The 15,435-nt window shown below is 48.3% G+C and overlaps 1 protein-coding gene across 1 annotated transcript in view; it reads left to right on the forward strand.

The window, feature by feature from the left end:
* The window catches only part of PARD6A (par-6 family cell polarity regulator alpha), a 372,467-nt gene extending 357,862 nt beyond the window's left edge, over window positions 1-14,605 (forward strand). Inside the window, exon 4 of the mRNA XM_069655159.1 lies at window positions 9,805-14,605. Within this exon, the coding sequence (XP_069511260.1) occupies window positions 9,805-10,628 (824 nt within the window). The 3' untranslated portion in view covers window positions 10,629-14,605. The remainder of the gene's footprint in view (window positions 1-9,804) is intronic.
* The last annotated feature ends 830 nt before the right edge of the window (window positions 14,606-15,435 follow it).

Raw genomic sequence — 15,435 nt, forward strand, 5'->3', positions numbered from 1 at the left:
CTGGGACCACAGACCCATCCTTCCTGGGCCGCACGAGCCCGGCCCCGAACACTACCTCCCCAAAGCCGAATCGGGCCCCATGATCCAGAGTGCAGAGAAACCGCAAACCCAAGTGACGTGCGAGGACGCCCGCACAGAACGCGTAGCATTGGAACCACCCAAACTTTTTGAGCTCGCTGCGGACCCCATGCGGTCCACACCCTCCTCCAAGGTGGATGCTACCACCTTACCCTTGGAGAAACTTTCAACCATGGTGGTTCTGTCGAACGACAGCCTGAGCGGCCAGGGGCCATGCCGATAGTTTAAAATCGGCCCCCGTGGTCGCAGTTTCGACCTCCCGTTGGAGGCAGTTGTTGAATGCTCATATCTCCCGTTGGAGATCAGTTTTAAAACCTTCAACCACAGGAGACCTTGAAATAGCTATGCCCTCACAGCTTTGGCTGACTTTATCCCCCCCAAGCCCTCCCCCACAGCAAGCGGATCCATTGAGCCAGCTGCCACATCTAAAACTCAAGTTCACCACCCTGAACGTTAGGGGCTTGAATTCCCCCCGAAGAGAAAATCCATTTTGCAAAGACTACCGAACGACGGGACCTCGATCGCTTTCCTGCAAGAAACTCACTTAATCCCATCGGACTTCTCTCGCTTGCGAAATAGACTCTTTCCGCTACAATTCTTCGCTTCCAATGGAACTAAGAAGGGAGGCACCGCTATCCTATTCGTGAAAGATCTGAGGCCCCAGATCCTAGACTCGCTACGATGTCAGGATGGTCGCTTCATCGCGATAAAATGCATCGTCCTTGGTCAACTTTACACTCTCATTTCGGCCTACGCCCCGAACGAACACCAAGAAGGCTTCTAGCAAGACCTGGAAGACTCTCTCCTCCCATTCATTGAGGGGCAGGTTGTCATGGGAGGGGACTTCAACGGGGTCCCGGATCCCCTCAAGGACAGATCCCATCCCCCGACATCCAGAGATCTGAAGTTGGCCACTGGCCTGCTCCAACTGTTCCACAAACTGAACGTTGTGGACTCCTGGAGGGTATTGTCCCCGGATGAGAAAGATTTCACTTTCTATCCGGACGTGCATCGCACCTTCTCCAGGATTGACCTGCTCCTGACTTCCCCGCAGATCCTGACCTTCACGAACGATGTGGCGATTGGCCCCCGGATCCTCTCATATCACGCTCCAGTCACACTAACCCTGCGGTCCCATGACCCGGTAACCCCCTCCTCGCCGGCAGTGGAGCCTAAATTACCCTATTCTGGGGGACATTATAGTGAGAGACTCAATCGCCAGAGCAATAAAAAACTTCTTTGCAGAAAACCGTGACGAGGATACGTCCCCGGCCAACACCTGGGACGCCATGAAACCAGTGCTCAGAGGGGAATTGATCGCCCAAGGCACCACATGCCACAAAAGAAAGCAGGTGACCCGGGCCGCTCTGGAAGCCGAAGTCCGTGAAGCTGAAGCCACCCACAAAAGAAAGGGCTGGGCCCCTAAATCCTACAGGGTCCTGCAAATAGCAAGGAAGAGGCTCGAAGGTCACTACGCTGACGCCACAGTGAGCCTACTAACTAGAACCAAGCAATGGTATTATGTCCATAACAATAAGGCCAACAAACTGCTGGTTCACAAGCTGGCCAAGGAGAAGAGCAGAAATACCATCCTGGGCCTTTGCGACCCGCGGGTGGCGATCCACTACACGGACAACGAGAAGCTACGCCTGGCAGCCACCCACCACTCAAAAATAATGACGGCAGCCCTGAGGGTCCCGGGTGAGCAGCGCGCATACATCCAAGAGGCGGCCCCCCCACATCTGACCCCGGCGGCCAGGGAAGAACTCGAAGTGCCCATTACAACCGAGGAAGTGGAGGCAGCCATCAAAAGCTTGAAAACCAGAGCCCCAGGCCGGACGGATTCTCCACCCACTTCTACAAACTCTTCCGGCCCCAACTAGCGGCCCCCGTGGCCCGTCTCTTCAACTCATTTGTGGCCACCGGGACGATCACCCCAGCGATGCAGGAATCCATCACTGTCTTCATCCTCAAGCCGGGAAAGGACCCCCTAAGATATCAGCTTGCATAGACCCATCTCTCTGCTGAATTTGGACGCCAATATATACTCTAAGATCCTGGCCAACCGTCTTGCACCTATTCTTCCGAGCATCATAGACCCAGATCAAACAGGGTTTATAAACTACAGGTCGACAAAAGATAACATCCGCTGGGCACTGGACCTAATAGAGATCACCAATCGGGACTTCCAACAACTGGCCCTACTGGCGCTAGACGCCACTAAGGCCTTCGATAGGGTGGACTGGTCTTACCTGCGCCTCACCCTAGAGGCTTTCGGCTTTGGCCCGACCTTCGAGAAGATGATCTTCGCGAACTACCAAGCCCCTAGGACCAGGCTAAGAGTCAACGGCCGCCTATCGGACCCAATCCATCTCACATGCGGGACAAGGCAGGGATGCCCATTATCCCTGCTGCTCTTTGCTCTGGCCATGGAGCCGCTGGCTTGGCGAATCCGCAAAAACCCCTGGATCAGTGGCCTGAAGATTGGCTCCGAGCAACATAAAAATGCCCTCTACGCAGACGATGTTCTGCTAACCATCACGAAAATCGAAGGGTCCATGAGGATGGTCCTGGCTGAAATCCACGACTTCGGGAGGGTATCGGGATTTGCCATTAATTTCCAAAAGTCAGCGGCACTCGGAGTGGGTCTGACCCCAGCCGAACGTGAGGCCTTAGAGGAACGTGGCCCATTCCAATGGAGCACCCACTCGATCCCGTACCTGGGGGTCCGGATCCCCACTCATCCAGCGAAGGTCTATCAGGCTAACTTCCCGCCGCTCTTTGAGGAACTGGAGAAGGACTGACCCGCTGGCAATCGCAAGAAATCTCCCTGCTAGGCCGCATCACGACATGTAAAATGAACCTACTCTCTCGCTTCCTCTATGCCTGCGCCTCCCTCCCAGGCCAAATTCCGCTCCCCCCGCCCCTACAGCGGCTCCAAAGAAAGATGGTTGACTTCATCTGGAAAGGGAAGAAAGCACGTATCCCGCGAAGATCGATGATGACCAGCACGAGACTGGGTGGATTGGGGGTGCCCGACCTCCGAAAATATCAAATGGCAGCACAGCTAGTCCACCTCCAGGCATGGGGGTTCGCCACGGGGCGGCCGAAATGGGTGGAGATTGAGCAATCCTGCCTCCCTCTACTCCTTCGCTTCCTCCCGTTTCTCCCTTCCACTTTACGCCGGAGCTGGCCGGGAGTACTGACTGCCACAAAACAATCGATAAAGGCTTGGGAGTGGGCCTGCAGGCATCATGGCGTTCCAGAAGACCTGAGTGCACTCTCTCCAATCTTCCTCAACCCAGCTTTCTCCCCCGGAGCCCATCCAAGGAACTTTAGGAACTGGGTCGCAGGAGGCCTTGAAAGACTGGGGCACCTCTTTGATGGGGACTCCCCCCTAACCTTTGAACGATGTAAATTGGCATTCCAGCTAGCAGAGACAGACAGATACTCCTACGCCCAACTCAGGCACTGGTGCTCCCACCCCTGGACTCGAGCAGCGGCCACGAGACCCCTTACTCCACTGGAGCTAACAGTGAATGACCTCCCGGCCCGGGGGAAGATCTCAGCCCTTTATAAACTGCTACAAGATGACCCTTTCCGTTCCAAGCCCTCCTATATGTCCCAATGGGAGCTGGTCCTTGGGCATGCCATAGAAGATCACACGTGGGTGGACATCTGGTCCAGAACGCGCACAGCATGCCGCTGCATCACCAACCGGGAGAGCGCCCATAAACTGCTCCTGCGATGGTATTACCCCCCCACCCCATGCCTCCATCACTTCCAACAGGCCCTGGATCCTAAATGCTGGCGTCTCAGCGGCCTCCCCGGATCATACTTCCATATGTGGGGGACCTGCCCCAGAGTACAGGAGTTCTGGTCTCACTGCCTAACCACTATAAAGGACGTCACTCAGGTGACCATTCCGCCTGAGCAAGTTCTCCTGGGGATCCCGCTGCCAGACATATACCTGAGATCAGGGAGGAGAGCGGCCCTAATATCCCAGTTTTTGCTGGCAGCCAAAATCACAGTGGCCTGCACTTGGAAATCCGCGGAAGGACCCTTGATGACCCTCTGCTGGGTCAAGCTCTGGGATATTCTGATAGCTGAGAAGGTCACGGCAGCTAAAGCAGGACTGCTTCATCGATTTATGGACACTTGGGCACCGGTGCTAGATTATGATCAGAACTTCCCGGCCCTGACATTTAAACCACGCCTGATTGCCAGAACCCTTCACTCTATGGACGATCCGTCACCGCCGCCGGACCAGGCCGAATGAGACCCGAGAATGGTGCCCACCGTGGAACATTGGAGGTGGGGGGAGGGGATTCTGTGCTTTATATGTTTTGGGAAGCTATAAGTAATGTGTATGTATAAGCTCCTGTGTGTTGATTTATAAATAAACAAATTTTAAAAAAAAGAATAATACATTACAGCGCATAGACAGCTCTATAAAAATCTATAACTGGGCATTATCTAATGTTAAATGCCCACACTTTGTTGTCACCAAAAACCTCAAACTGGATTTTTTTAACTGTGTATGTAGGAATGGGAAAAAGGTCTCTCTGTTCTACCACTTGTAAATAAGCGGGGCTATACCTGATGTCAGGGCTGGTCCGCTGAGATACAGAAAAGACTTGTTGTTATGTGTATATGATGTATTGAGAACACATATATAATATGTTCAGCAGAACAACTTCTCCCTAGACCGTGATAGTGTGATAACATGGATTCAACATGGTCCATCAATTAGATGTGCCGTCACATTATTGAAGAGAGTGATGGTTGCCAAATAAGAAGTCCCTGGAAGAAGCGTGAGTATGTGATGCAGTTATGACAATGACATATTCGGTCTAGCTGGTCACATAACCTTTCGCACTGACACACCAGACTGGCCTCAACAGCTCTGCCAGTAGAATACAGCGACAACCTATGACAAATTTCGTTCTAGCTGGGTACATATTGAGCATCCTGCACTAGCGCTCAGTTGTGACCCCCTCTCCCCCTTAGCACCCGTTCACAAGCCTCACCTCTTGAGCAGATTACTGGAGTTTAGCCAGCCGGCCTATGTCGTAATTCTGGCCAAACATTCCCATACCTGGACTTCGGTCCCCCAGGGCGTTCCTACCACAAAGCATGCTGAGGCCATACAAACGTAAAAAGGCGCTATATAAATCAGTACTACAATACAATACAATTTGCTCTAAAAACAACATTGTCGTCACATGTTTAAGGCTGCACAATGTAAGATGATTTTTAGAACATTGGTCAAGCACTGCTTTGTGGCAGAGAGTTTCTGCTCGTTCTACTACTTGGTAAATGGTTTATACTAACCATTCACAACTGTGTAAACTGGGGCCCAGATAGTCACTTACCTAGCATGACATAATAGCGGGTGGCTCGGGGCCTGGCCATTGAAATCAAGGACATTTACCAAGCCAAGAGTACGCTGCTCATGTTGAGTACTTGTGGAGGGAAGAGACAGTTACATAACATCAGAGTGTACCTACTGGATGCCCTTGAATGTGAGGAGAGAGGTTGTGTTTATGTGGATTGAGATTTCTTTTGTGCTCTGGGGCAGTTCAGGGTACGTTTGCCTAGGGGAGGCTGATGGTGACTAGGCAAGGCCAAGATCGTGGTACCAGTGCCAAGAAGAGAGTGGTTTCTGCTGGAAGGAACGCGCTCGCTCCCTGTGTCCATGTGCACGTGCCTGTACTCACTTCATGTTGTGACATTTCATTTGTGAGTAGAACAGCTCCACAAAGCGCCTAGAGGTTCTAGAGGATGCTGAATTACAATAGGTGAAAAAGGGGTTAACAGGTGTCATCAAAATATACAAACAGTGTATATCGCTGGCCCTGGTTGTCTTTCCTAGTAGTGAGCACATTGATTCCCTTTTTTTCGGAGATTCTCGAAAAAACAAAATGGCAGATCTCGGGGCCAGAGGGTGGCTAATCTGGGACAAACATTTCACAGTGAATGGCATTTGATTTTTTTCATTACATTTGCGTGATAGAGCCGGTTCAGATGAATGCAATCAGAAGTGTATTGGCAAGTATTGCAGGCAGCATTTCTAGTGCGAGGCTGATTCTGCTCTCCTGGGCTATGTGTGCTTAATTTCAGCATCGATTTACTTGGCAAAGCGCCAGGGCTAGTTCACCTCACCCGAGGCATGGCCCATCACCACAGCTAACCGACACCTCATAGAGTCATATCACCTGGGGCATGGCATAGGTGAAGGGGGATAGCAAAGGTGCAGCACGTTTGTCTTAGAAGCAACGCAGTGCAACACAGGTTTGAATCCCGATCCCGTGCTTGAAAGGGGGGTGGAGGGGTTAGCACAGGGGCAACGCGTTTGTCTTGGAAGCAACGCACCGCAACAAAGGTTCAAATCCCGTGCTTAGAAACCAATCTCTGGTGTTAAGCGCTTTATAAAAGAACAATTATTATTATATCACCACAGCAAGGCAACAACTCAGAGTCATACCACTTGGGGCATGCCATATCTCCTTAGAAAAACAGAATTTTTAAGTCACCTTCTAGCGCACCTGAAGTTAACGCTAACTATAGGTTAAATGATGTTACAGAAATCATGTTTGTTGTATCATGAGGCTTTGTTATTCCAAAAATGATCCTCCAAAAATTGTTCTTAAATAGTAGTGCCCTCTACACGTGTTTCACCAAATCTATTGGCTCATCAGGAGGGATTTATAACAGAAAATTAAATTCAAATTCATTGATTAGATATAAACATGCAAATTAACAAGGGGGGTCCTGGGAGTCCCTCTGCCAGACATTAGTCCTGGTTATGAGAGATTTACCCAGAGTCTTTAGCTCACTATCTTTCACAGAGAAGAAATATCCCAAACATATCAGTCTTTGTCCTGCCCTGGGGCAGTCCAGTAGGGTGGATCTGTGCCTCTCTAAGAATAGTGAGCAAGGGGTCCACGTCTGGATTCCCCTAGTAACTTAGGGTGAGACCCAAAGTTACTTAAATATGCAAATTAACAAGGGGGGTCCTGGGAGTCCCTCTGCCAGACATTAGTCCTGGTTACGAGAGATTTACCCAGAGTCTTTAGCTCACTATCTTTCACAGAGAAGAAATATCCCAAACATATCAGTCTTTGTCCTGCCCTGGGGCAGTCCAGCACCGAAATGCTAGGCAATTCTCCTCTGAACAAGAGTACCACCAGACACGTGTTTCGGTCTGGTTGGACCTCATCAGTAGGGTGGATCTGTGCCTCTCTAAGAATAGTGAGCAAGGGGTCCACGTCTGGATTCCCCTAGTAACTTAGGGTGAGACCCAAAGTTACTTAAATATGCAAATTAACAAGACTCTGGGTAAGTCTCTCGCAACCAGGACTAATGTCTGGCAGAGGGACTCCCAGGACCCCCCTTGTTAATTTGCATATTTGAATAAATTTGGGTCTCACCCTAAGTTACTAGGGGAATCCAGACGTGGACCCCTTGCTCACAATTCTTAGAGAGGCACAGCTCCTCCCTACTGATGAGGTCCAACCAGACCGAAACATGTTTCTGGGGATGCTGTTGGTACTCTTGTTCAGAGGAGAATTGCCTAGCATTTCGGTGCTGGACTGCCCCAGGGCAGGACAAAGACTGATATGTTTGGGATATTTCTTCTCTGTGAAAGATAGTGAGCTAAAGACTCTGGGTAAGTCTCTCACAACCAGGACTATTGTCTGGCAGAGGGACTCCCAGGACCCCCCTTGTTAATTTGCATATTTGAGTAACTTTGGGTCTCACCCTAAGTTACTAGGGGAATCCAGACGTGGACCCCTTGCTCACTATTCTTAGAGAGGCACAGCTCCTCCCTACTGATGAGGTCCAACCAGACCGAAACACGTGTCTGGGGATGCTGTTGGTACTCTTGTTCAGAGGAGAATTGCCTAGCATTTCGGTGCTGGACTGCCCCAGGGCAGGACAAAGACTGATATGTTTGGGATATTTCTTCTCTGTGAAAGATAGTGAGCTAAAGACTCTGGGTAAGTCTCTCGCAACCAGGACTAATGTTTGGCAAAGGGACTCCCAGGACCCCCCTTGTTAATTTGCATATTTGAGTAACTTTGGGTCTCACCCTAAGTTACTAGGGGAATCCAGACGTGGACCCCTTGCTCACTATTCTTAGAGAGGCACAGCTCCTCCCTACTGATGAGGTCCAACTAGACCGAAACACGTGTGTGGGGATGCTGTTGGTACTCTTGTTCAGAGGAGAATTGCCTAGCATTTCGGTGCTGGACTGCCCCAGGGCAGGACAAAGACTGATATGTTTGGGATATTTCTTCTCTGTGAAAGATAGTGAGCTAAAGACTCTGGGTAAGTCTCTCGCAACCAGGACTAATGTCTGGCAGAGGGACTCCCAGGACCCCCCTTGTTAATTTGCATATTTGAGTAACTTTGGGTCTCACCCTAAGTTACTAGGGGAATCCAGACGTGGACCCCTTGCTCACTATTCTTAGAGAGGCACAGCTCCTCCCTACTGATGAGGTCCAACCAGACCGAAACATGTGTCTGGGGATGCTGTTGGTACTCTTGTTCAGAGGAGAATTGCCTAGCATTTCGGTGCTGGACTGCCCCAGGGCAGGACAAAGACTGATATGTTTGGGATATTTCTTCTCTGTGAAAGATAGTGAGCTAAAGACTCTGGGTAAGTCTCTCGCAACCAGGACTAATGTCTGGCAGAGGGACTCCCAGGACCCCCCTTGTTAATTTAGATATAAACATGCCTTTAAAGTCTTTCGATTGAGACTTGAGAGCTTCTGAAAATCGTCCTCTTTACCAAGGCATGGGAAGGCATGTTTATATTTAAGAACAATTTTTGGAGGATCATTTTTGGAATAAAAAAGCCTCATGATACAACAAACATGATTTTTGGAACATCATGTAACCTATAGTTAGCGTTAACTTCAGGTGCGCTAGAAGGTGACTTGAAAATTCTGTTCTTCATAAATTGAGACACACTCGGCAGGCTGAGTGTTACTAGTCACCAACAAGCAGCACCCAAATTACCTTTACCAAAATAAAAACACTGTCAACCAAAGACCAATTCGCTATCAATTGTATTTGAGACTGCAAATTTATAAACCATAACTCCTTAGATACGCAACACTTCATAATGATTCATACCACCTGGGGAATGCCATATCTCCTCGGCTAGGCAATACCTCATAATAATTCATACCACCATGCCATATCTCCTCAGTTAGGCAACCCCTCATGTAGTGTCATACCACCCGGGACATGACATATTTCCACTGCTACGCAGCGCCTCATCTAGAGTCCCACGACTCTCCTTCAATAATACCTGCCAAACAAATACAAATCTCTCAATCCCCCCACCAACAGTACTTTGCTGCTGTATAAAATGCCAAGACCAATTCTGGCACCCTCCTGTTGTGAAGCGCTCAACGTCTTGAGCTAGGTGCGCGCTATAGCAATAAAATGAAAAGAAAAGAAATACCACCTAGGGCATGTCATATCTCCTAACTTAGGCAACACCTTGTGTGGAGTCATATCACCTCGGGCACGCCATTCATCCACAGCTAGGCAACACCTCATATAGAGCAGGGTTCTTTGATAGGGTTAAGGTCCCACCACTACAATTCTGAGAATGTTGAGTTGCATCACTGCTCTTAGATCAGGCTTGTAGATGTTTGGATTACCGTTTTTAGACCACAACTAATTTGAGATTTGTTTGTGTTTTTGCAGCCGAAAATGAAACCCTTGTGTTCAACACCAACTCCCTCCAGCGGAAGAAAAAAGGACTTCTGAGGCCAGCGAATCAACGCTCGAAGCCACACCTCCAGATCAGCATGCCACAGGATTTCCGCCAAATTTCTTCCATCATTGACGTGGATATTCTGCCTGAAACTCACCGACGTGTACGGCTCCATAAGCATGGCTCTGACAAACCACTAGGCTTCTACATTCGTGATGGCATCAGTGTCCGTGTCACTCCTCATGGAGTTGAGAAGGTGCCGGGTATTTTCATCTCACGGCTAGTTAGGGGTGGACTGGCAGAGAGTACGGGCCTCTTAGCAATCAATGATGAAATCCTGGAGGTCAATGGCATTGACCTGGGTGGGAAATCACTGGATCAAGTAACCGACATGATGGTAGCCAACAGCCATAACCTCATCATCACAGTGAAGCCGGCCAACCAAAGGAACAATATCATTCGAAGCAGCAAGGCCTCGGGCAGCTCAGGCATGTCCACAGACAGTGCTTCGAGCCAGCAGACGCCAAGCCCAGCCTCACATTACACCAGTGCCTACAGCACGATGGATGGGGACAGTGACGAGGAGGGGGATGTCATTATTGAAAGCGATGGGGGTCTTCAGTTCATCCCTGCTGTCCTCAACCACAACCATTGTGTCAACGGGGGCCTGGAGAAGAACTTCCAGCAGAGCTGCTCACTCCACAGCTCGCAGGCCTCCCTGCACTTCCAGAACAATCACAATGGGAGTCCTGGACCCTTGAGGCGGCGACGAGGAAGCAGCATGAGGGAGGACGGCAATGTCATTACACTATAGTCACCATGGAAGTTACTTCTGACCCTCTTGTGAGCAGGAATGATAAATTGTATTTTTGGTTCCTCTGGTCTTTAAAAGTCTTCCTCTGTCCTTACAAAAAAAGGCCACATCTCCTCGACATGAAAGCTGTGTCTGCAATGGCATTAATGGATCGCCCTAAGGGCGAAGGTGCACATGTGTTCCTTGGTGTGGAGGAGGGGAGCGTTGTATCTGGGAGTATTTGTGAGAGAATTCCTCAACGGAGGGACAGAGCAGATAACCAGTTTGCCCAAGCTGGAAAGGTTCCTTTCCTCTGAAGCCAAGCTTAAGCCTGCCTTTTTTATGATTTGTGATTTGCTATCAAGCGGTGGGAATTGGAAAATTCAGTCACAGCGGTAGCTTCCGTGTTCCTAGTTCATGACTGTTTCATAGTCCTGGCACCTACTCTTTGCTCATGGTGCGAGATCATCCAAACCTGGCTGTATTGTCCAAGGATAGGGTGGGTCATTCAGGGGCTTACATAAGCTCAGGCCAGGGTCACTTATTTGCAAATATCCTAGATTTCAAACCTTAAAAGTGATATGTTATTGACTGGTCGCCTGTGGAAGGGCGCCAGTATATCAAGTGAACATCAATGTGATATGACCAGACTTCATGTCTTAACACCGACACATCCCAGCAGGGGTACAACTAGTTGTGCACACATACGGTCTGATTCATGAAAACGTTTTATTATGGGGCAATCCCATTGGAAAACGCTGTGTGAGTCAGGCCCATAGTGTGCATATGGTAAGTCTTGTTTGTCCACTAGTGGTCACATAGGAAGTCCAGCTTCCGGTGGTACACCACCCTGCCCATGTGTGAGGCTTGCTGCTGCAAGGGAAACGTGCTTTGAACCTGCTGCTCATGTCCTGTTCAAACCTTGATGTTACTTTAACTGCAGTGTTATTTTGACTATAATATTCAATAAGTGATGCATTTTTGAGGAGTGCAATATGGGGTTTCTACTCACTGGTCACCAGATTGGGTGGGGGCCCGAAGTATGTGTTGTGTAGCTCAAGTGAGTCCTGAAGCCCCTAGTCCTGCAGCTTGCAACCTCTGGCTCTCCTGGCGTGTTGCACTACAGCTCCCACCAGCCCTAGTCAGCACAGGCATTGGTGAGAGATCATGGGGATTGTAGTCCAACACACCTTGCGAGCCACAGGCTGTAGACTGCTGTCTCGTACGTGACATATTTATTCATATGTAAGACTATGAAACATATCTCATGACATTCACCAGTCAGCATATTGTTTACAGATCCAGGATATATTAACTCCTGCCAATATCACAGTGACTTGAACAGTGTATACATTTTTTGGGAAAAAAGTAACCTATGCGGTCTGTAAAGATTTCACATGCATGCTAAACCTAAAGTTACATTTTTATTTATGACAACCATAAGCATATTTTTATAAATCAACACTTATTTAAGAAATCTGCCTGTTTGATCAATGCGAACCTATCATTTGTCCCAATTTCATATTTATTGAAACATTGTTTTTTAACAATAGCCTGCATGAAATGAGGGGTCTGCGTCAAAAAATGTCAAATACTGTGTTTCATAAGGGGCAGGCTGAGCATCTTAACGTGGAAGTCACCGGTACCCTTTCTTTTTCCTGAAGACGCGTGTGCAGTCAGCGCTAATGGTGCAAAGTGAAAAAAGTAAAAAAAATAAAGTGTTTTACAGGCAAATTCATGCAGCAGGGGCTAAAGACACACACCTATTTCGGCCTTGCAAATACATGTGCACTAAGACAAAATGCCAATTTGCAAACAGGGAAAGCGTGCATTAACTCACAAAAGGAACTGTTTACAAAATGTGCATGTACATGCCTTCGTTATGTGTGTGCAGATTGCGCCACATGTGCGCAAGAAGCATATACACAGATATGCAACTATGCGCACAGAAAGCACACGGGTCCCTTATTATTCCCCGACTTGCAAGTGTAGTGGTCAAAGAAATAAGTGGCCGCCCAATATTTGGAGTCAAGAGCCAGGCGAACAGGGAGATTAATGGAAAAAGGAGATATCACTGGCACCTGTATTTATGGTTTGAAATTACCCCTGTGGCAACGTGGTATAAGGTGTTTAATGCCTTCCCTCCACCCTCCCCGCTCCATGTCACACTACATTTAAGATTGCATGCGCATGTCTATGTAAATTCAGAACCCTCTGCATTGTCCACAAGGCCTTCTGGTGCCTGGGACCTCAATACCTACAACTCTCTCTTCCTAAATATCTTTCTTCTGGAGCTCTTTGCTCATCTGCCTCCAACTCCCTCAGGGTCAGTCGCTTCTCCAAGCAATGAGCTGGTGGTAAATCTCTTTCTTCGGCTGGGGTCTCCCTCTGGAACAGCTTCCCTGCCTCCCTGAAACTTGCGGAGAACCATCTCCGGTTCCTGAAGCACCTCAAGACCTTCCTCATTGCTTCTGCTTTCTCTCCTCCTCTCCCCTGCTGAACTTCTGACTGAAACAGCACTGGTCACCTTCACCTAGGTACCCTCTGATCTCAGGCCTAGGTCCCCTCCCCACCAGCTGCACACCTGGACGGCCTGCAGGGCAACCCCTGATCTTGAAGGCTGTTTCTGTATCCCTTCAGTCCCCACCAGCTCTTGACACTTGATGTCTGCACTTACCCCTGCACTATTCGATTTATTTTTTTACTGTTGATCCGATGTATTGCACTGCCCCCTCCCCCTACCCCCCTCCCCTACACTTGCACGATCTCAATGTCACCTGGCCTAGTAAGATTGTTGTCTCTGTCTTCCCTCTGTTCCCCCTCCCTTGCTTCCTTGTGCTTTGAAACACTTGTGTATAGGCGTGTTATAAATGCCATATCATATGTTCAAGCATGTCCCCAAACCATTTGCCAATCAGCAAGTTCCCTATTTGGGCAGAGTCGTCTTTATGGGAGCACAAAAGGGGCTCGTGCCTGGGGCCCAACCTTGGGTGGCTCCCAACATGGCTGCTGGATTCAAAGAAGTCGGTGCCCATTTTTTTATAAAACATGCCGCAATGTTTTATGGTCCAGTGCTGAAGCTCTAACCCTGCTATCTGGATGTTTGTACACACGTGCATTCTATTCTGATCAATTAATCATGCAAAGCACACAGTGGTCGGATTCTCAAAACATTTGTTGGCGCAAGTGATAAAAGGCACAAAAGCACCTCTGAACGTGTACATCTTACTCACAAATTAACATGCCTTTTTTTTTTACTTTCTTTGCTTATTTGCTCAAACAACGGACATTTTCACACGTTACAATGTGCATTCCAAATCCACAAACGGGATATGCTTTGAAATGTGCAAAAATGGAAGACCTTCCCCAGCGCCTGTTTGGACAAGGCACAGGGGAAGGCCCAATGCACGACAGATTGATTTCTGAACTCATCATGCATGTTCTTTGAAGTGGGGGAGCAGCAGTGTTAGCACCGACTCCCCCACTTTCATTTCTATCCTTCAAACTAGTATAGAAATGCATTTTTATTTTTGTCCACATTTCATAGTAGTAGGCCCTTTAAGGACCTGTCACTCTGAAATGTGCTCCAAGCACCAACGTGGGTGCTGGGAGCCTGAAATACATATGTGTCAGGAGCGTGAGGGGACTGGGCAGTGCATCTTTGTACTACAGTTCAGCTCTTGCTGAAATGCGCAGGCCACATTTTACAATAAGGTGGTTTCACATCCAGAAAATGAGTTGCGCTTGAATTGTGTTTACATCTTCTACGACTGAACAGCTACATTATTGTTCTCAAATCAGCCATTCCATAGTGTAAGGAAGGCATGGTATCAAACAGTGAAGACAGACAAAATTGATCACAGTTCAAGGGTGTTTAATGAACTTCAATGGGTTGATTGAACGCCTAAATCTAAGGATGGGAGAAAGCTATGCCATCAAATAATAATAACACAGTCCTAGTCAAGTCTCTGTCAAATAAAAGGGCCTATACTAATAAACCTATTGCCAATCCTTACTTCTAAATACAAAAGGGTGTGGGACAATTGTGCATGCAAAAAGAAAAGTGTTCAAGAAATAATATGTCAGGACGGTTGAGCAGTTGGCTTCCCTTCTCCACGTTTTCAGCACGGGACAAGGCGGCACATTCGAGCTTCACACACACTCTGGCTTGTGTGCCACGAGGATACAGTTCAAAGCAAAGGTATCAAGACTTTCTGCCAAAGCCTCTTTTCCAATAACAGTCTCTTACTGCAGAGGGCCTGTTGTAACAAACAAATATCAAAGTTCCACTCTTATCAGGATTTTCATATGCATAGGTTCTTGCTTCCAGTATTCATCATGGGTCTCTCTCCTTCTGACTTGGACCCCCTTTTACCACAATGTTCGCATTTGGTCTCGCTCGTTCGGGCTCGGATCCCTTGTTCGGGGTCGATCCCTTGTTCACAATATTCACAGTTGGTCTCCCTCTTTCGAGCTCAGACCTTTTAGTCTCACTTTCTACAGTTTCCTCTTGATATCAAAATTGAAGACTTTTTAATGTGCAATTGGTTTTGCTTAAACCGTTGCAGGACCACTTCGATTCACTGATCAATCTTCTACTTTGGTTTCTACCACTTCTTGGCGGGATACCTTACAGAGACTTCAATTGAGCACATTCACAGTGCTGGACCACTCTGTCAACTGTATTGTATCTTTCCTTCTCAAGTTCAAACATTCATCAGTTGTTTACTTGTGTCTTTCATCACACGTGTTTAACAATGTTCATTCCAGCGCTCGTTATACAATGTTTCCGCTTGCAACCTTGACTTCAACACAGACCTGTCTTGTA

This window comes from Ambystoma mexicanum, chromosome 1p, assembly GCF_040938575.1.
Source record: "Ambystoma mexicanum isolate Mex_15411 chromosome 1p, UKY_AmexF1_1, whole genome shotgun sequence".
NCBI classification, from domain to species: domain Eukaryota; kingdom Metazoa; phylum Chordata; class Amphibia; order Caudata; family Ambystomatidae; genus Ambystoma; species Ambystoma mexicanum.